This window comes from Pagrus major, chromosome 13, assembly GCF_040436345.1.
Source record: "Pagrus major chromosome 13, Pma_NU_1.0".
In the NCBI taxonomy this organism is placed as follows: Eukaryota; Metazoa; Chordata; class Actinopteri; order Spariformes; family Sparidae; genus Pagrus; species Pagrus major.
The window spans coordinates 27,348,212-27,368,693 of NC_133227.1; the positions used below are offsets into that span (position 1 = coordinate 27,348,212).

Below are 20,482 nucleotides of genomic sequence, written 5' to 3' on the forward strand. Positions count from 1 at the left end.
TGATCAGCTGCATTCGTCATCAGAAATGGACGTCTGCTGCACAGGAGAGGACGTCTCATTTGTCTTACAACACATTTCCTCAGTCCTCTCTCCTCCCGTGGTTTCCTCGTCTCCTCTCTCCTGCCAAGGAAATGTGGAAACAATTTAGGTGAATTGAGAAGTACCTAATGTGTTTGTTTATATTTTTCAGGAGAATTTTTGTCTTTTTTTTTGCATGTGACAAGAAATTTTGGCAGGAAAAATAAAACATTATAATGCTCATTTTGACCACAAGAGGCTGAAATGCACCACTATCCTCTCTTCTAAATAGGACTAAAAGCCTTACAAAAAATACAATAAAAACAAACAATTCTCCTGGAAATTTTTTTTCATCTTTAATTTTTTTTCCCATCTGTAAAAACGTGACTTTTTTCAGAGGAAAAACAAGTTTTTCATTTGTGAAACTGAGTGAATTTTATTTTTTTTTCTTCAGAGAAATGTTTCTTTTTTTGCATGTGTGAAACTGAGTTTTAAAATGTTTTCTTCCTGGTGAGTTTTTAAAAAAATTGGCTTACAATTTTTTTTTTCTCCTGACAAAACTTTTTCTAAAATTTAATGTGTGAACCGGGGAGAAAAAACAAAATACATTTAAGGAGATTTTTTTTTTTGCATGTTTGAAAAACAGTGAATGTGCTGTAATATTCGTTTTGACCACAAGAGGCCGCTGTCCTCTGCTCTAAACTGAACTAAAACTATTCATGTTTTCTCAAAACTTTTTAGTTTATTTTTCGCCCTGAAGAAACCAAGTGAAAAAAAACATTTTCCAGGAGATTTTGTTTGTCCCCAGGAGAAAATATGTTTTTGCTTGCGTGAAACCGAGTAGAATAAAAGATTTGGCAGGATGAAAACAATTTATTTTGTAAGGCTCATTTTTCTAAGCGATTGATTTTTGTAATACTCATTTAAACCACAAGAGGCTGAAGAGCACCACTACCTGATGTTCTAATGGACTAAATGTTTTCTCCTGTCAAAACTTTTTGTTTCACATATTTAATATCAACAAAAAAATCCAGATTTTTTTTGAGGTTTCACATTTCAATTATACTGGAAAAACGTTTTCCATCAGTTCTCAAACCACACACTGGAAAGAAAACAATTTCGATCAGACTTTAAAAAACAAATGTCTTCACTTGCTCCTCAGGACTTCTGTATTTTGCTGATTAAGCCAATAATACAAAAGCCAAATTGGTTTCAGTGACAAACAACTGCAGCATTCACACACAGCACACACACACACACACACACACACACACACACACACACACACACACACACACACACAGGTGGTGGAGGTGTGAACTTTTGGAGTTAAAGGGAGAAAGTGTTTCAGGTTATCTTATTGGTATCAGCCATGAGAAGCAGGAAATATCTTGTTATCGGCATCAGCTGAAAAAGATCGATCACGCATCTGTCGGAAAAAAACCTTTAAAACAAAAACTCCATCAGATATACAGATATGTCTTCATATGAAGCTAAACAAACTAGAGATCAGTGGCTGTGTTCATAAAAACGTTCTTAGATTTGTACCTGAACTTCATGTGTGAGCTTACATTCGCTTCATAAAAGAAGCTGAGCATGAAAAATCTCACTGATTGGAAAGAGACAATATTTAAGAATTTTACAATATAAAATCAGCAGAATGTGAAGAAGGAACAGTTTTTACGTTACGTATTTTGTTACAAAGATATCTACTGGAGTTAGCATGCCAACAAGCTACAGGTCTGAAGCTCCTGCGCTAGCGTTGTAAAGTGTTGCAAGCTAAATCTCAAATCAGGTCAACTTGAAGGCGCCTGTCGTGATTTCCTGGTATAATGCCGGCACAAATCAGGGTTTAGTCAGAAGTAGCCATGGATGAAAAGAGGAAATCAAACCTTTCAGAAGACGGGATCACGGCGACGATAAAGGAGATTGAAACCAGGGAACATGTTTTATTCAGTGGACTAAGTAGAGGGTGAAAAAACAGACAAACACAGAGAGTGTCGCTGCTGCACATAGTTGAAAAACTCCCTACAACACCTTCACCAGCAGGAAAAACACTGAAGTCTGAATCTTGCTTACAGATAAGATCATTTCTATGTCAGAGTCAGGTCATACTGGAGATTAAAACTGATCTGAAGTCTGTTTTCCTTTCAAACTTCATTCTCTCACACACACACACACACACACACACACGATGGAAATAATCAGCCAGAAGACGTTGTTTGAGGTTTTTTTGTCCGTTTTGTGTTTTTTTTTCTTTATTAAGGAAAAGCATAATTACTACAAATTACAAATAACACTAATAGCGAATCACATCAGCCTACAAAGCAGATATTATGAATATTAAATGTTATCATACAAGATCTCATTCAAGTATTTTACATTTTTCCATTTTATATATTTTTTTTGTTCCTTTTTTCCTTATTTTCATCTTTTTTTCCTCATGACAAGCCTAGGATATTGTAATGTAATGAACTATTTTAATGGTTCATACACAGTTATATCTTATTCATATGGCTTTATGGAATTTTGTCCTTTTTTTTTTTTTTAAATTCAGTCTCCAGACATCATAACCAGCCATAATCCTCTGAGCGACATCACAAACCCCAGCTGGGATCTTTTCTCTTTCCTTCTTTCCTGCTCCTTCCTCCATTTCCACGTCCATCACTCATCTCTCCAGTGTCCGGCCACAGCTGGCCCAGTCCGTGTAAAACTGACGAGCGGAGGCTGCGGCGCCCCCTACAGTTTGTTTGGACAGCTAGCAGCAGTTCCATGCTGATAGACGAAAGGCTGAAAACTCCCAAAAAACACCTGAAATCCACCCAAATGTCCGGTGACAGGTGATGATCACATTAGAGGGGAGGGATCAATGCGACTGTCCCCCAGGTAGAAGGCCCCCTAGTGGCAGTCTGTCATGTCTGCAGCCACACACACCAGCTCTCCCCGATCAAAGGCTTCGCTGGTTTTTGGGAAATGCGAGAGTTTTTTTTTCTTCTTGTCTGAATACTTTGTAGCTCTTATTTTTCTTGTCTTTAAACCTCCAGTAAACACTTTGATGCATCAACTGTGAAGCCTCTGATCCAAATCTCCCTGAAGATAAACCAACAAAACAGGAAATAAAATAAAATAAAATAAAATAAAAAAAACAAGTACAGCTTTGCTTTGCATTTTCATGTTTCCAAAAAAGTGTGGATTTTTAGAGGAAGAAAACTGAAAGAGCAGAAACACTGACGGGACAAATGTGAAATCCACCTCTGCAGGACCGAGACGTGAACAAAAAAAATACAGACGTAACAGTTTTATAGAGAATTTGTCAGGCTTCTTCCAAACTTATTTCTCTTTGATTCCTCGGGATCAAAAACTTTGCAACAAACACTGCGGTATGATAACGGAAAGTGGGTCATTTCATTAAAACATCTGGATATCCACACGTGTATTAAGACTTTTTTCCAGAATTTTTAGGAACTTCTTGTCCAATCTGAACCCAAAAATCAAATCATTTCTCTGCATATTTTTTTGCAGGCGGTGTTTTTAAATCGAGGAAGGCTGAAGATTTAACAATCAATCCGAGTCATTGTTAACAAAAGCTGCTTTGTCATCTTGGCAAAAAAAAAAACATCTTCATAAAAGAGAAAAAAGAGCAAATTAACTGTGATTTCAACATGAAATCCGAGCTTAACAGATTTAGTCTTCGCACTGAATACCTGATGCCAACTTTCCCTTTTGTGTTGTGAATCCTGTCCCCGTTCTCTGTAAATCCACAGATGTTTTTTTTAACAGCCTGACACAAACCTCCATCATAACAACGACGACGACGACGACGCTAGAAACACTGCAAAAAATTAAAAAGCATTAAAAGATAATCATGAGAACATTAAAAAAAAAAAAAAAAAAAAAAGTTAAAGAGTACATACACGTGTAAGGCAAATATATCATCTGCTCTATAAACAAAACAAGTAGCAGGGAGCTGTAATCACTTCTCTTCATCTGTCAAATTCACATTTACATTAGTGGAGGAAGAAAGAATCACTGTTTGATATCATCAGTACTCGACACCGTTGTCTGTAGGAAGTGTGACGACTGAATATAACTTCTCCCCACAGCGAGGCGAAGACTTCGAGCTTTGAGTGTGTTTTCCTTGTGTTTTTTTCAGCTTGTTCACGCCGCTACATCTGTACCTGTGTCAGTGTCCATGCCTGTGACTGATGTCTGTGTGTGTGTGTGTGTGTGTGTGGGAAAGGGGAAGAGGTGGCGAGCGCCCGAGGCCGAGCGGACTTCAGTGTTAGCGGTGAAGTCCCAAAAATGTCTGAGCCTCGTCTCCACCCAGAGCACCTGCGACAGAGCACGACGGCCCTCCTCGTAACCATCGCTTCTTCTTCAAGTAATCCAGATTTGATGATTCCAGTCCTGATCGTCGCTATCGTCAACTGATGGATGGATGTCGAAACGGATGGATGAACGGATGGATGCGGCGCGAGGGAGGGGGAGAGAAAGTCAGGAAGCACCCAGAGGGTAGATCATCTCCCTTCCCAACTCTCCATCCCGCTGAAGTGTTTATATCTTTATATTTTTTTGGAGGAGGAGGAGGAGGAGGAGGAGGAGGAGGAGGAGGAGGAGAACCTTCCACCAGGTTGACGTGTTTCAGCACAAAAAGCCACGACTTGCAAACACAGGGAAGAATTACAGGACTTGTAACAGACCGAGTGACACTTGGAAGACAGTTCAGAAAAGGTGACGGAGGGGAGTGAAGGAGGGGGAGAACAGTTTGGCAGACAGAGCGCCACCTTGTGGCCTCTGCTGGAAGCGGTGACCGGATATATGGGTGAATTCAATGCTGTACAATCGACAATAAGGTGGCGGGCACAAGTTAGAAGCAGTAAAACCATTAAAATAAGGCAACTTTCAATGATCGTGTCCACACTGAGGGATTCATACAAGTCTTTTTTTTCCTCTATTTTTATCATTTGGTTCTTTGATATTTTCCCCCTCGATGTCCAGCCGTGAAGTAAATCAAATATTTTGACTGAGAGCACTGGGGGCTCTGCGGATGGAAGTGTCAGTCGCTCGGTTCAAACCACTTTGGTCCGGTTGGATGTCGGGAGCAGCACGGCCTCCTCTTTCAGATGCTCAGTGTTGTTCAAACTATTTCCAAGTCTGCAATCTCACCACATGCCGAAGAAATAATAATCATAAATCTGAGCTCTGGGCGAGGAATCAAATATCTTCCAGCCAGCAGGACAGTGACGATCAAAGAGGGGTCCCAGTGACAGAGAGGGGGGTCGACGTGAAGTGTTAAAAAAAAAAAAAAAAAAAAACATTTCCAGGGTAGTAAATCATCACTAATCCATCCACCGTGTGGACTGGAAATGATTTGTAAAAGAAAAAATAAAGTGTTTGACACCTCATCAGTTTCTTGCCTCATTAAGACAAAAAAAAAAAAATATATATATAATTTTTACTAATTGATAAGCCGTACTAATTGTCTTCTTTACTTCTCAATCGAAATTTGTCGTTGGGGGGGGAAAAAAAAAATATTCTCATGCTTGAATGACGAGCTGGACGCCCCCCTCCCCCCTCCTGTGGCGCAGAGAGAACCAGCGACTTGCAGACGTGGTTGAGTTGATCCGTGTTGGCCGACGCGTTTGGTGGAGTTATTTCAGTGTCTTGGCATCCGGTGCGGGGTCAGCGGCGGGGGCTCTCTGGTTGGTGGGTTTGGCATCATCCTTGGCTGCGAGGCCCTGGGCGGCGGGGGCGGGGCTGGGGCCGGAGCTCGCCTGGCTGTGGGGCCGACTGGAGGGCAGAGAGGGGTGCCGGCGGCGACCGTCCCCGCTGGATGAGTGTCTTCTGCGGCCTCCTTCCTCCATAGGTGGCTGGAAACAAAGATAACCAGGGTGGAGATTAAGATGGTGGCCCGTTTCTTATTAAAGCACAACTTTTAAGAAACAAAAACACAATCTTGACCCTTTTGCACCAAATTAGGTCGAGTTCTTGAACCTGTTCGCTTGTAAATACATGAATAATGTTTAATAAATAATCTCTTAACTTTTATTTAGTGAGCAGCGCAAGAAGTGTTTCAAACACCAAATATGCTTTTCAGATTTAACCTTGTAGATTACATTGTGTCTATTTTGACTGTTTCTGAGTGTTTTCTGAGTTTAAACTTTCAATTAAACATCAGAAATTGGTTGTTAATGCATACTTGTTTTGCGACTCATTTTCAGGACTCAAAACTCTCATGACCTGAGCATTTAAAGGCATGTCTAACTGTGACGTATATTTAAGCGCTGTATAGAGCATCATCTATCTTCACAAATAAAGTAGGTGTCCCTTTTCTTATCCGAAAAGTGAAAACTCGTTCTGGAATGACATTTAATTATTGAGAGAAATGACTCGGATCATAAAAATAACCACTGCTGAACTAAAGCCAAGAGACGAAGGCGAACGAGCCTCCACACAGTCTTCTACTCACATCGATTCTGAAGTCCTCCAGACGTTTGAACTTGCGCAGGTACTCCTGCAGCTTGGGGTCGATCTCCAGGGTCTTGGCTTTGGAGTATTTGAGGAAGGCCCAGAACTTCTCCAGTCCGTAAAGCTGACCTGAGGATGCGAGACAGGAAAGAGCAAAGTTGGACCCAAGTGTTTTAGACAAGCCTGACGCTGGTACCTTCCAGCTGTGATGATGTTTGTGTTAGTTTGTCTCCTCTGATCTGTGCACAATGTGTTTCTCAGGACTTCTCACCAGCCTCGTAGTCTTTTGTGGTCTCCTCCTGGAAGTCCTTGAAGATGTCTGGCCTGAACTTCCTCTCCAGACCGTAGCTGTAGTACCTGAACAGGCACTCTAAACCGTACCTGTGACACAAACAAATATATTGGGGGAAACCATTAGTGAGAACTGAACACCGGAAAACAAAAAGTGAACAGAGGAAATGGATTTGAAGCTGGCTGAGATACAAACCAACACGTGGCTGCGTAAACACCTGCCATCGCCGGTGGAGGCTCTTACCTGTATCCTTCCTTCCCGTCCTCGACCACCAGCTGTCTGAACTCCTCGTACATCTTCCTGTTGAAATGATCTCGCAGGAAAAATGACCAGAAGCGGAAGAGTGTGTTCATCTCCTGGGATTGACCGATTCCCAGCCGCTTCCGCTCTGTGATTGGTCGAGAGGAGAAAGATTGAGTTTACTTACAAGTAAAAAAGATGAACAGAGAAAGTATTTATTCATATTTAAAATAAATGATCACACAAGGAAGAGGAAGACATTTGTTTGTACCGTTTAGGCAGCGCCGGCGGTACTTGTGGTAAACGTGTTGCGTGAAGCCGTTCTCCTTGAGCAGCTCGTGCGATGGGTGCTGGAACTTGGGGAGGGACTGAGGCGTGCAGCCGATGTTACCCAGGACAGGGGTGCCCTCTGACGGGCTGGCGTTAGAGCTGAGAGGGAGGAAGGTGGAGAACAGAGAGTGAGACAACCACAAATAAATCAAATATGTTTTTTCCTGAGCTTGAGGTTGTTTTCTGCAGCGTAACTTTACATTCATAAACAAACTAAGCAACGAAGAGATAACTGAAATTAGATAATGATGTATTGGGACAATAAGGCAATTATTGCTTAGCTTTAAAGCTAATGCTAAATTACAAACACAAGGCAGCATTTTCTTTATTTTCATCACATATTCAGCTGCAATCCTGCTCCATCATATCCCCTTTTGAAAAACGTCTGAAGTTTTGCACAGGTAACATATTTTTGCCATCCAAAAATAAACAAAATATGTCCTGCAGATATTTTTCTTTCTTTGATTTGTCAGAGTTTTCAACAAAAATGACCAAGTTAAGGAGGGGTTTAGGAAGAGTTCAGAGCGGCGAGTCTCACCTGACGGACGCGGTACGGGAGCGATGCTCTCTGGAGTCCATCACCCAGCCGACGTGACACTCCATGGGCGGGTTGGAGCTGTGTCGGGTCTTCCTCTTCCTGGGCGTCTGAAGGGTTACAGAGAACATTTAAATGTTTAGTGGGGCAGTAACCAGCTACACATGTTTACTCAGTGTGTTTTTTAATCCTCTCAAGGACACGTTTCCGTCCTCACAGGGCAGCCATCTTTACCTTGGCATCTACGGGTCGACTTTCCTTCACCACCGGGTAGAAGCGCGGCGTCATGGTCTGGTCCTTCCTATGAGGTGTGCGAGGCGTGCGGGGCGTCCTGGCACTGCGGTAGTTGGGCGAGTCAGGCACGGTAGTGGGGAGCGAGCGAGCTATTGAGGAGGGTTCAGGGGCACCGAACAGTTTGTTCGCCAGAGCGTCTGTGGGGACTGAGGACACGAGGGAAGAGATCAGACACATGCAGATATTGTTTTTTACTTATATTAATGCATTTTATGTAATCCAATTTTATTCAGTAGGTCTCATTTTACATTAATTGTGTGAGAGGTAATATGGAGAAGAAAATGTGCAATGGGAAAGAGAAATATGAGGACAACCTTCTTAAAACTGAGAAGCACCTTCAGTAGTAGTTTCCTTTTTTTTTTTTTAAAACCTTGATTTCTCTCTGAAAATGTGCTTTTGATCAATTTTTGGAGGCAAAAGTCTCCAGTTTTGTTATATTTATTTATTCATTTTTACAGGAAACTAGCAAAGATTAAAGAAAAGTCAGACATTTTCTTTATTTTGAGCATCTATTGTCGTCTTTCCAGTCCTGTGAGCCATTTTATGACCCCTCAGTTTGTCTCAATGTCCTGTGGAGGGGTTCAGACCTGCAGGTTTGGGAACTGGTGCTCTATAACACAATTTGTTCGTTTTGTGTCTTTCTGTTTCATGTGATTTTGTGTGTTTTCGTGTCCTTACTCTGCTGGGGTTTTGGGGGTCCTGGAGGGACTTCCTGGTTGGGGTCGACGGGAGGTTCAGGTGTCAGGCAGTCGAACTCTTCGCGGCTGATCAGGTGGACCTTCTTGAAGTTCTCCACCTCTTGCTGTAAAAATGAAAAGAATGAAACATTAGGCATTGATATGACGACAACTCTGGAGGGAAACTATCTGTCGGTTTTTAGTTTATTGTGGCTTAATGATGGATCATTTTTGCCTTTTAAAGATATCAATAAGCACGTACATACAGGACATGAATTAAGAGTCATTTAACAGAATTTCAGCTCTTTAAATAAACAAAAATAAGAAAATAAAAAAAACATAACAGCACGCTGTACCAAAACTCAAAGAAACTGTTAACACTTGATTCATCACAGACCTGATCTGCATCAATCTGGAGATCGAGATGTAGCAACAAAACATGGCTGCCAAAAACACTCTTTTCACCCTCATGTTCACGTCTCTTACTGATCCGACGCCAACCTGCTGCTTTACGTCACCACACAAACCCTGAACTTTCCACTGTGAACACCTCCTGATAACAAAACGGTAACTGCCGCTCTCCTGTTTTAAAATCTTTCTGTGAAACACACAACAATACTCGTGAACGAGTCCCAGGAAATGTGCGACTCACGCTCGTCCTGTCCCTCCACCAAGTATCCTCGCATCCTCGGCCGTCCATCTTTGCCTCCCCCCTTGCAGCTCGACCCCCCTCAGGCCGAGGCCTTGTATGTGGGGGTTTATTTATAAACAAGCGTCCTCTGTTCCACACGCAGCTGGACGTGTGCTGGCGGGCACGTGAAGCTCCCACAATGAGCACAACAATGCTACAATGGGCAGCGATGACAACAAAACAAAGCAAACTTTCTGTTCTGTGTCGGGTTTCCATGTCCAGAAACAGCTCCAAACCGAAGGGAGTAAATCGACTCATCGTCTGGTCTTGGACAGAAACAGCTCCAATCTGACAGTCATGTAACGTGGAAGCTGTCAGAAGAGCCGGCGTCGAGTTGTGACGCAGAAAAACTCTCTGCTTTTGTTCTGTCTGGGTATTTGGATGACTTCTGGTCATGAAGAGAAAATGTTTTGTATAAATAGCTCTCACACTGTTTTATTTTCCCCCTTTAATTCAACAACTACATTTAGTTTGTGGTTTGTAGCATTTATCTGTTTTTCTGTGTAAAATCAATATCAATTACCAGAAGCTGTTATCTGTACTACTCCATATTACTGGTGTCACGTTATCATTTTCACGGTGCGACACAAAAAGACTTTGGGCGCCCCAGAATTCAACCTGTGGCCCTTTGCTGTGTGCCATCCCCCCTATTTCTGATCCCATCTCCTGTCTTCAGCTGTACCATCAACACAAAGCCATGAAAAAGGCCATAATAACAATAATAATAATAAAATTGAGGCTCCTCAAGTTGTTTGTCTTGCTTTTTGCTGACTGGGCTCGCTCAGCTGTCACCGATTACTTTAGGATTACAAAAGATTTCCAAACTGAGAGCTGATAAATTCTTAAGGATTCAAATACAAGCTGCATGAAGGACAAACATCCTTATAAAATCAGATTTTGTAACATAGTTACGTGTTTCCTGTAAAAACAGGCAGCAGCCAATAGCGCAGAATGTAGGTCAGGCCCCCGACTGGCAGCTTCCAGTGAACACGGCCAGACCGGGACAGAACGCAGCCTCAGAGGAGACGAAGGAAATACAGCGCTGAGGTGGTTTTCTTGCCAGGTTTGGCTTCGGACAGTCCTAAGTCAGCTAACCAGCTAACGGCAGCTAATGTTACAGAACCAGCAGTTAGCGCAAACAAAGCTACCAGTGCCCGTCTGCCAGGAAACTCCACACACCCCGAGCAACACTCTGGCAGCGTTCCTCTTTTTATACATCCATAAAATGAAGACAACATTTATTAGACCAGAAATTAATATTAGCCCCCAAGTGCAGGTTGAGTCATCAACATTTTTGATGAGTTTCCAGGAAGTTAAGAACTCTGAAATACCATTAAAAATACCTACAAAATGACTTTTTTTGGCCTGGTAGTGGCATAAAGCTGAGATATGGAGCAAGACACATGATATCGACTTCATGGGAACTTTAACTGTGTCATTAGTGAGTGTTTAAGGCTTAAACTGAGTCTCTCAGCAGCGATGGTCGTTTCACACAGAGCACTTTCACCTCGATTGTAAATAATCCCTCATTAAAACATGACCTCACCTTGATGGTGGCGTACTCGGGCTCGTACGTGTCGTCCCACAGGTCCTGCTCGTAGTAGAAGAGCCCGTCGTTGATCACCTTGACCAGCTCGCTGGACAGCTTGGAGCGCGACGTGTGGTGTCCCGTGCGGTCGCCGCCCGGGTGCTTCCTCAGGTAGGGCGGCGTCTGCGTCACGATCAAGATCTTGTTGACGTCCTGGTCGTCGATCTCGCCGTCCGTTTCCTCGTCCGACCAGTCGGTGAAGGTGTTACGCCGCCCGTCCATCTGCTCCATCTCCTCGTCGAACATGAAGTCGAGCTCCTCCGGTTCGTCCTGCTCCGCTCTGTCCTGAAACATAAATTATTGGAAAGTGTTAACTGATTGTATGTGTTCACCGTTTGCTTAGTTGCAGTTACTGAATTGGGAAAACTATTGAGAATAGTTTAAAAGACAAACAAGACAGCTGCATACGTGAAAGATGAAATGGCAAATATCATTTAGATCTAGAGGATTTGCTGCTATCCTTCATTTTATATTGTACACTACTAGACTAAAGGACTAATCCAAAGTTGCATATCTAAAAAGAAAACAAAAATACTTCAGCTCCAAAGGTTTTTTCTTGATTGATGAAACGGTTGAACACAATTTCTTGCTCACCTTATTTCCTGTGGTCGCAGGGGAGGTCGAGGAGCCAGGCAGGGGCAGCGGGGAGCGAGCCGAGTCATCTTTGTCCTTCCGCTGCTCCAACGAGGGGGCCTACATCGGTCAATCAACACCAACCACACAGGTGGAGGAGGAGAAGGAAGAGGAGGAGGAGGAGGAGGAAGGGGAGCAAAGAGGTGAGGAGGGGTAGGAGGAGATGCAACGACATGAAAGGTTTAGAATAAGATGAGGAAGAGGTAAACTTATTTAAATTTAGTTCGACACTGAAGAAACAGAAAGGTGCACGTGGCTGCAAAGATTAAATTCACTGTGCTGTAATATCAAAGTACTAAAATATAAAATAACTCATCAATTTGTCTCTCCGGATGCCTTGAGATCTCAGATTTTTATGAAAAGACGTTATTTAAAAAGGTGAATCTTCACTGTAGCTGCTAAGCTAAAAGCGTTAGCACACATCCCATCTGAAGCTGGAGCACAAACTCAGCTGTGTGGCTCCATACAGCTCGTCCAATATGATTCTCAATCCCCAACTGATTTGACATTTTATGTTTTTGTTTGTTTTTCCGGTTGTATTTTTATGTTTTACAACAAGTCTCTGTCTCCTTCAGTTGTTTAAGGAGAATACTGCAACACTGTTTTGCTGTGAAGCTCCAGAAATGTTTTGTGGTCTATGAAACTTCACCAATAAAGCTTCAAGTGTTTCATTGCCGAGATCAGAGTTGTGAAAATGTTCTCTCCATTGATGTTTAGTCAGAGAAGAGACATGAAGAGCTCATCACTTCTACAGCACGACTACACGTTGAATCTGACCGGAAGCAAATCCTGTATTTGTTATCCTGATATAAACACATCGTACTTAAACGATTTATAGATCAGAAGTTTCAGGAATAACCTTGACGTCATTATCAGGAAGATACTTTGATTTAAGCTGATTTTTTTAGAATCTATTTTGTTTTTTTATCATTTTAAAATAAAGTCAACAAGAATTAATCCACTTGTCTATGACTTTACAGCAAAACGTTTCATCTTCCAAGTGGCCTCATGGCATCGTTGTCCATGTGAAGGCACTGGATGAAACACTGAAAATGTGCGTGTGTTGTCCTGAATGTCACCTTCTCTGCGCTGACCTTTGGTCTGGCCGGGGAAGGTCTGGGTCTCTTCTTGACCTCGATCCAGGACTCAGAGTCCAGGTCGGGGAGGCTGGCGGAGAGGCCCTTGGGCATCGTCTTGAGGTTGGAGATGTCTGTATCAGTCTTGGTCTTATGCTTTACTGGTGTGGAGGCTCTGGGAGACCCTGCAGACACATTTTATAAGATGACTTAAAGCAAATATTTAGTTTTTTTTCTTGTGAGATGTGAAAACACAAAATTATGATGCAGAAAGGCGACAAGTCAGGTGGATCATTAAGGTAGAATCGAGGAAGATTCACCTCTGGGCTCCTCAGTCAGCTGTCTCGGGACAAACTCGGGGCAGTTGATGAGCTGAGAGAAGTCAGTGTGGGTCTGGTTCGGCAGGTTCAGACCCGGCAGAGGCCACTTCTCTGGGTCCACCTTACGACGGATCTTCATGTCGATCACTTCCACTTCCTTACTGTCCTTCAAAGCCTGACAGGACAGATGATGGTGAGTCGGTTAAGTCGGTGCAATTACAGAAATACGTAAGATGAATCAGGGAGTGAAAGAAATGTGCTTACTTCCAGAATGATGTTGACGTCGGTGGTGAGGGCCTGCACTCTGTGGAAACTGGCGACGAGTCCGACGGGCAGGAAGCCCTCCTGATCCATCTTCCTGCGAAGGAAGAAGTCCCGCTCCAGGTTGTCCAGGCTGAAGTAGTACTCACTACAGGTGGCAGAGAGACAGCGAAACACATGGTCAACATCATCCAGAATATTCTGACAAATCTGCTGTTTGCTGGGGCTTTTTCTCACTTCTACCTTCATCTGATGCGAACTCAAGAACAAGACACAAGTGAGCGAAACATAAAAAGACGATTAAGTGAAGTGAGAAGCACAGGGCTGCATTAATATGATAGAAAAACACTGCAAACCCACTTGGAGTGTTTCACATGTAACCAAATACCTTCAGAAAAGGAACCACTAATCAAGAGCAGAATATTTGACGGGATTTCAAAGTCTTGGAGTAACTTGATACAGATTTAAACTGAAGGGGGCACCGAGTGCACACGAGGAAGCTGTTAAGCTTCTTCAGTTAGGTGCCAAAAAAAACCTACCGTGTCAACACAACGTGTCTTTATCTGCAACACTGACTGCAACACTGACGGGTGGAGAGGCAAAATGTAGGGGAGAGCTATATTCTTGTTTCTAACATTGTGATTCACGTTGCATGTAAATTGCGATCATGAATTGGAAGTAAAGAAGTGATTTCATGTAACGCACTACTGTCACCCACTTATTCTGTTGTGTGAACAAGCTTGAGATGTCAAACTCTGTGCAACTGGGATTATTTATCAATCAAACTGTTAAATGTAGCAAGAGAAAGAGTATATTTGCATTTATTTTACATTTTAAGTCAATAAGATTCTCTAAACATCTCATTATTTAGCGGCTAAGCTAAAAGCGTTGGCACACTTCTGAAGCTGGAGCACAAGCTCAGCTGTGCGTTAAAATCAACTGGGGATTGAGAATTGGATTGTGGCGGATGAGCTGTATGGAGCCATTTTATGTTTGTTTGCTTTTCCAGTTGTATTATTATGTTTTACAACAAGTCCCCATCTTCTTCAGTTGTTTAGGAGAATACTGCAACGCTCTTTTGCTGTGAAGCTCCAGAAATGTTTTGTGGTCTACGAAACGTCACCTGACTCTTCATCAGCATGTAGGTGAGTAGATAATGGCTGTATTTTCATATTTTTGGTGAACAGTTCCTTTAATTATAGCTTCTCAAGAGGAAGCGCTGACCAAGTTAATACCTGAATGAATAAAGCTTCAAGTGTTTTATATGTTATGTTTCAATGCCGAGATCAGAGTTGTGAAAATGTTCTCTCCATTGATGTTTAGTCAGAGAAGAGACATGAAGAGCTCATCACTTCTACAGCACGACTACATGTTGAATCCGACTTGGAAGTTTGTTATCCTTACATCTGCCTCTTGATGTAGTCCTTCAGCAGGTCCTGATCGACGGAGAAAAGGTCGTTGCTGCTCATGTTGTCGTAGTAGTAGGTCACCGTGTTGCTGAACTTCTGTCCGTATGGTCCGTCTTTCATATCGTAGGACTTGTAGCCGTAGTTGTAGTCATATTGGCCTTGACGGGACAGAAACAGTCAGTTAGATGGACAGACGATACAGTGGTTATCTTTTTTTTCTGATGCTTGTCACCCAGCTACTCATTAGGCCTTTAACTAATGATTATTTTCATTTTTGTTAATTAATTAATGGTTTAGTCTATCAAATTTGCTTCTTTGGTCCAACCAACAGTCCAAATCCAAAAGACTCTGCATTTACTTTCATAAATGACAAAGAAAAGCATCAAATCCTTCGATTTTAGAAGCTGGAACCAGCAAATATTTGATATTTTTGCTTGAAACAATTAACGGATTATCAAAAATAGATGGCGATTGATTTTCTTTCAATCCACTTATCACGGCAGCTCCAGTTTTCACATCTCTTTCTTCACTAGTAAGTATGAGCCAAGTAAACATGAGCTACACGTAGCTAAATCACCCACATTATTAAGCTTCAGGTCGAACCATTGCTGCCAAAAACAGAGCTAATTACGGCAAAATTTGTTTGAATTCAAATTTGAGGAACGGTTGTGGGAAAGCTATCAACTTATTCTCTTAACAAGAACATAAAAAGTAAACTAAACTATAGTTCCTGTAGCTCCTGTGCTTGTGGTTTCAGTCTTAAAGAATGAATGCAGTCACTGAAAAATACAGCATGTGTGTGTGTCACTGTGTAGGAGCGCACGAGAAACAAAGTTAATCTGCTCAGCGTCACGTGATTGTTACTTCAGCGCTGCTGAGAGTCAACAACGTGTCCTCATGGAGACAAAACTGGACGATTCACTCTTATTTCTTCCTCCAAGTTTGTTTGTAATCCTTGTTTGCTTTTCTCAAAAGTGACTTCTCTACCTCAGTCTGGTGAGACGGGTGAGGAGGGAGGAGGCAGCGAACAGAGAGAGTTGAGTGAGAGGAGGTGGGGGCGGTAAGGGAAGACAATATGCAGGAAGAGAGTGAACAACAGGGAGGAGAGAGGGAGAATCCTGCCAAAACCAACACGCCTTCGGGGAAACCTGCTTCTCCTGCTGAATCCAAGGCCTTCCCCTCATTCCAACACTCTCTGGTTGTTATTGCACTTTTACTGTTTTCACTGTAGACTCTGTGGGGCCGGATTTCAGGGACACCAACCACCCAGATTGAGAGTCAGCTAAACGACAGCCAAAACTTCACAAAACTGGACAGTTGTTCATAGTGGATGGAAACTATTTTGTCAAACCTGCTTGGTTTAGTCAGGCGCGGTATAAAACTTTTAGGTTAGAGAGTATTTTAAAGAGTAAGTTTGACATTTTGGGGAATATGAAAACCCCTAGCCTGACCCCCTGAACACAAGTTTGAGTGATTTTAAGTTTTTTTTGTTGAATCTTTAGCTTCAATGCTGAGATCAGAGACGTGTAAGTTCGCTTCATTGATGTTTAGTCAGAGAAGAGACATGAAGAGCTCATCACTTCTACAGCACGTCTGCAGGTTAGAGCTCACGGGCTAAATGTTACTGAGAGATCCTTTCTTGCAGATCTGTTGTACTGGCAAAAACTGAACTGGTACTATAAGGTTCAATTGGTGACAGATGCACAAGCAACAGTATCGCTTCAGGAAACGAGGCTGACGACCACATAACACAGACAAAAAAAAAAGTTCTGTTTTTTTTTAAACCATTTCTTGAGACAGAAGTGAATGCAAAAGACTAAAAATACAACGTAACCACAGGTTTTCTGTCCGTCCACATACCTCTTGCACCACCTCTGCCTCGTCCCCGGCCTCTTCCTCTCCCACGTCCGCGACCTCTGAACCCTCCGCGGAACGGCGCTCCCTCGCTCTTCACGCTGGACACCTCGTCGTGGTCGTCACGCCACTCGCGCTCGTACTTTTGACTGTGCCAGTCTGCAGGGAAACACACAACCTCTCCGTCAGAACAAAAACAACTAATATAAACAGGAGTTTTGATGCAAACAAAAGTTGTGAAAGGAAAAGGGAACCGTCAGTAACTGGAGATAATCCCGTTCTGCCGAAGGACGTTATTTTAAACTCATAATCGTATGCACCTCAACAGATCAGACATGAGATGCAGAACACATTTCGGTTCCTCAGTGAAGAAAGAGTTATTTATACTCTGTACATTTGAAAGAGCCGAGCTATCAAAGCAGAAGTAGCAGGTTAGCAGGAGCACATACACTTCTCTCCACATCCTGCTGCTGAGTCATGCATGCTGTCTCAACCGATGTGTACCAATAGGTTAACAGCTACACATGCAGCAACACTGACACATCCAGAAGTGCAAATTCAAACCTGCTGTCACATGTTAACACAAATCAAACGGAACAAGCTTTGAAAAACATCCTGGCATTTAAAGCCGCCACCTGCAGTAAGAAACCTGAACACGTGCTGCATCACTGTGATGCCAACGCACAGTGATGACATCACAGACTGACCTCTGAGGTCGTTCCTGGCGTTGGGAGGCAGGCGGGGGTTTTCGTTCTGTCTGCTGTTGTTCCTGGAGGCCGAGCGCTCCCTGGGACCCTCGGACTTCACCTCGATCATCAGGGGGACCCACTTCTGCTTGTTTCCTGTTTGTGGATGCACAAGGATTCATTTAGTCATTAAAGTAGATACAGAAGACTTCTTTTGCTTTAACTTGTCATTCTGAAGTAAAAGAAAGGCCTGCTGATTGCACAGTGTAATGGCAAAGGAAGCCATTACACAACCAAAACAGGAAGAGGCATTGTTTCACCCAGTCACTATCCCCAGGTAACAGCGGAACGACTGGAATAACTGTTAGGAGGAGGCAAAGAAGGAGAAGACAGAAACCGAGGTAAAACAAGAGTGAACGGACGGGAATTCACTCAATGGAGAGCGCTGGTGTTGTGTCAAAGTGTGATGCCCCGCTGATATGTGGCACTCGAGACGGTTAAAACCGACATTATTCTTACTAGATCTGTAATAAAAACACAACTCTGCCTTTTCATAGACCCAACGTCGGGCTTTCTCGGTCAAATTAGGATTCTTGCTTTTAACAGTAGCCAGGCTGTTAGTCGCAGCCATGTTGCTAACGCCGTCTGTGCGACAGCAGCGCCAACATTAATACCACAGGGAAAGGCTAGCAGGAGGAATTTGAAAAATGTGTCCGTTTCTGCTTAAACAGCTTAATCCAGTTTTGGATCCTGAAAGTAGGCTGCAGGAATCGCCTCTAAACTTTTCATTTCTTTCACTTTTTTTGCTCCCTTAAAGGCAAAATTTGTATTGGAAAGATATTAGCATGGTAAGGTGAACCTTTGGCAATAATGTAGTTTATTTTCTGCCTTAAATGCCTTTAAACTTTATACATTAAGGCATTTTTCTGGGCAACAATCTCAGGGTCAACAAAACAAACAAAAATCTTTATGGCTTTTAAGTAAAAAAACTAACCAGTGCTGTGTACTGTGGACCTTTGTATTGACAATGTGAAGGGAAAGGTTGGCTTGTTACTTTGAGGAAAACATTCATTATTATTATTATTATTATTCTCTTTTTCCCAATCTAACGAGGAATCAAACGCCTACTGGGTGATTGTTTGGCTAGAAAGGAATAAATACTGAAAATAAAAATGCCAGACCTTTCTAATCTCGTCTTAAACACAGAGAAAGGAAGCCACGTTGCCTTCAGGATACAGTGACTGGTAAATTCCCAGTTGTCCACTTTCAACATTTTACCAGCCAGATGGTTTTTAGAGGGATACAGCAGCAACTTAATGAGCTACATGGCAGCTGATTTTCACACCATTAATGTGTCAAATGTGCAACATCAGTTCAGAAAAATTGGGATCATTACTGCAAAGTCTAAAACTTGTGTAACGGCACAGAGTCTCCTGCAGTACCTCTGCCAACCAGCAGGGTGCATCAGTGATCCGCTGTTGAAAATAACAGCTGGTTGAAGGGGTGTTGTGTGATTGTGTGGGTGAGTGTGTGACAGATACCACATGCAAACGGGAGAGAGGGAAATGACAGCCAGTTTTAAGTGACGTGGCCCTGTGTCTATCTGCAGACTGAGTAGGTGAGAGAAGGAGGGAGCGGATAAAGAGAGGAAAGCACCGCAGTAACAGATATTTTTGACAGCAGCAATGTGGAGAATCGCATTGTGGAATCACTCAAACAGCAAGATGGCCGTCCAAAAAACTTCAGACCTGCTCAAAATCCTTCCAGCAGCAGTCCAAAGTCACACCGTTGATCATTTGTGTAGTTAAGGAAGCTTCGATGACAGGTTTAAGGTCTTTATCTCACAAGTTTACAAGCAATTTTTGTTTGTTTTGGCTTCATGCTGAGATCAGAGTTGTGAAAATGTTCTCTCCATTGATGATTAGTCAGAGAAGAGACATGAAGTGCTCATCACTTCTACAGCCCGTCTGCAGGTTAAATCTGAATACAACTCCAGTCAACGTGAGAAAGAAATGATTTCACTGACTTAAACTAAACGCATAAGGATTTAAGGAAAAAAACACCTTAACTGGGATATCTTGCACGCACATTACAGCCTGGAGAACATGTATCTCTATTATAAATGTACAGTATTTGACTAAATCTCCATTTTACATAAACTATTTGGTTAAATGTGGCTCAGAAACGGATGTCCGCTCTCTCTGTTATTGATGATGCTTTAAAAGGTCAGCACAGTATGTTTCACAAGAGTGCTAAAGCTAATTGAGTCCATGCGTCACTGTATCCTTTATTTCACAGTTTCCAGGAACTATAAATTATTTTTTCCAGGATAAAGTTAGCCATAACATTATCAACTAATTGGGACCTTTTTGTGACCCAAAAAAATAAATAAATAAATACAACAGACAGATGATGAAGTGAGACAATACCACAGAAACCAACCAAAGTCATGACTGGACTGTTTTCATCCTATTTTCAGAAGTGTTTGAGGAGCCAACAATAATAAATGCCCCTTTAGCACGTACTACAAAATGCTTGAAGAGGCAAAAAGTAAAATTAAATTAAAAAAATGCAGATGTGGTCCAGGCTGTTTTTGCTCACACATGTGTGTTTCCTTTAGTCAGAAATCCTCTGAATGGCTGACATTTATTAAAAGCTCTAACTAGGTCCAATCTTAAGTGTACTTCAGTCTTAAATTGTGTTGTTTACAAGCTGAAGTTTGGCAGCGACATTCACCTTTTTTCCTCGGCCCGTTCTTCTGGGAGTCGTCGTCGCCATTCTTCTCCTCTCCGGAGTCGTCCGACTTGGCCTTCAGGTTCTCCTTGCTCTCCTCGATGATCTCCCTCTTCTCCTTCGACTCCTTCTTGGTCATTGTTGTTGTCTTCTTTGGACCCTGGAGGACAAAACAGGTTGAAAAAGATAAGATTTAGGTCAGGTCCATCAAAGAAGACTTTAAGAGCTGTTCAAAAAAAGGGAAGAATCAAAGGAGATTTCACAAGAAAACTTCTCTGGGTGACATTTTCACAGGAAACCTGAAACTGGCTAAAACTAGTGCCACAGATACAATTTTACATGCTCACATATTCATACGTTATTTTCTGAGTGCAATC

General features: G+C 42.4%; 1 protein-coding gene across 3 annotated transcripts in view; it reads right to left on the reverse strand.

The window, feature by feature from the left end:
- Positions 1-2,236: 2,236 nt before the first annotated feature.
- The window catches only part of larp1 (La ribonucleoprotein 1, translational regulator), a 52,359-nt gene continuing 34,113 nt past the window's right edge, over positions 2,237-20,482 (reverse strand). For 2 of the 3 annotated variants that reach the window (XM_073479133.1, XM_073479131.1), the window contains 17 exons: positions 20,109-20,265; positions 17,394-17,528; positions 16,693-16,845; positions 14,828-14,990; positions 13,427-13,571; positions 13,163-13,337; positions 12,846-13,027; positions 11,728-11,826; positions 11,092-11,418; positions 8,856-8,979; positions 8,118-8,323; positions 7,887-7,993; positions 7,290-7,447; positions 7,022-7,166; positions 6,758-6,867; positions 6,488-6,615; positions 2,237-5,888 (listed from right to left, as the gene is read on the reverse strand). In XM_073479133.1, the coding sequence (XP_073335234.1) occupies positions 5,670-5,888; positions 6,488-6,615; positions 6,758-6,867; positions 7,022-7,166; positions 7,290-7,447; positions 7,887-7,993; positions 8,118-8,323; positions 8,856-8,979; positions 11,092-11,418; positions 11,728-11,826; positions 12,846-13,027; positions 13,163-13,337; positions 13,427-13,571; positions 14,828-14,990; positions 16,693-16,845; positions 17,394-17,528; positions 20,109-20,265 (2,733 nt within the window). In that variant the 3' untranslated portion in view covers positions 2,237-5,669. The remainder of the gene's footprint in view (positions 5,889-6,487; positions 6,616-6,757; positions 6,868-7,021; positions 7,167-7,289; positions 7,448-7,886; positions 7,994-8,117; positions 8,324-8,855; positions 8,980-11,091; positions 11,419-11,727; positions 11,827-12,845; positions 13,028-13,162; positions 13,338-13,426; positions 13,572-14,827; positions 14,991-16,692; positions 16,846-17,393; positions 17,529-20,108; positions 20,266-20,482) is intronic. The other variant, XM_073479132.1, reaches the window with a different exon arrangement.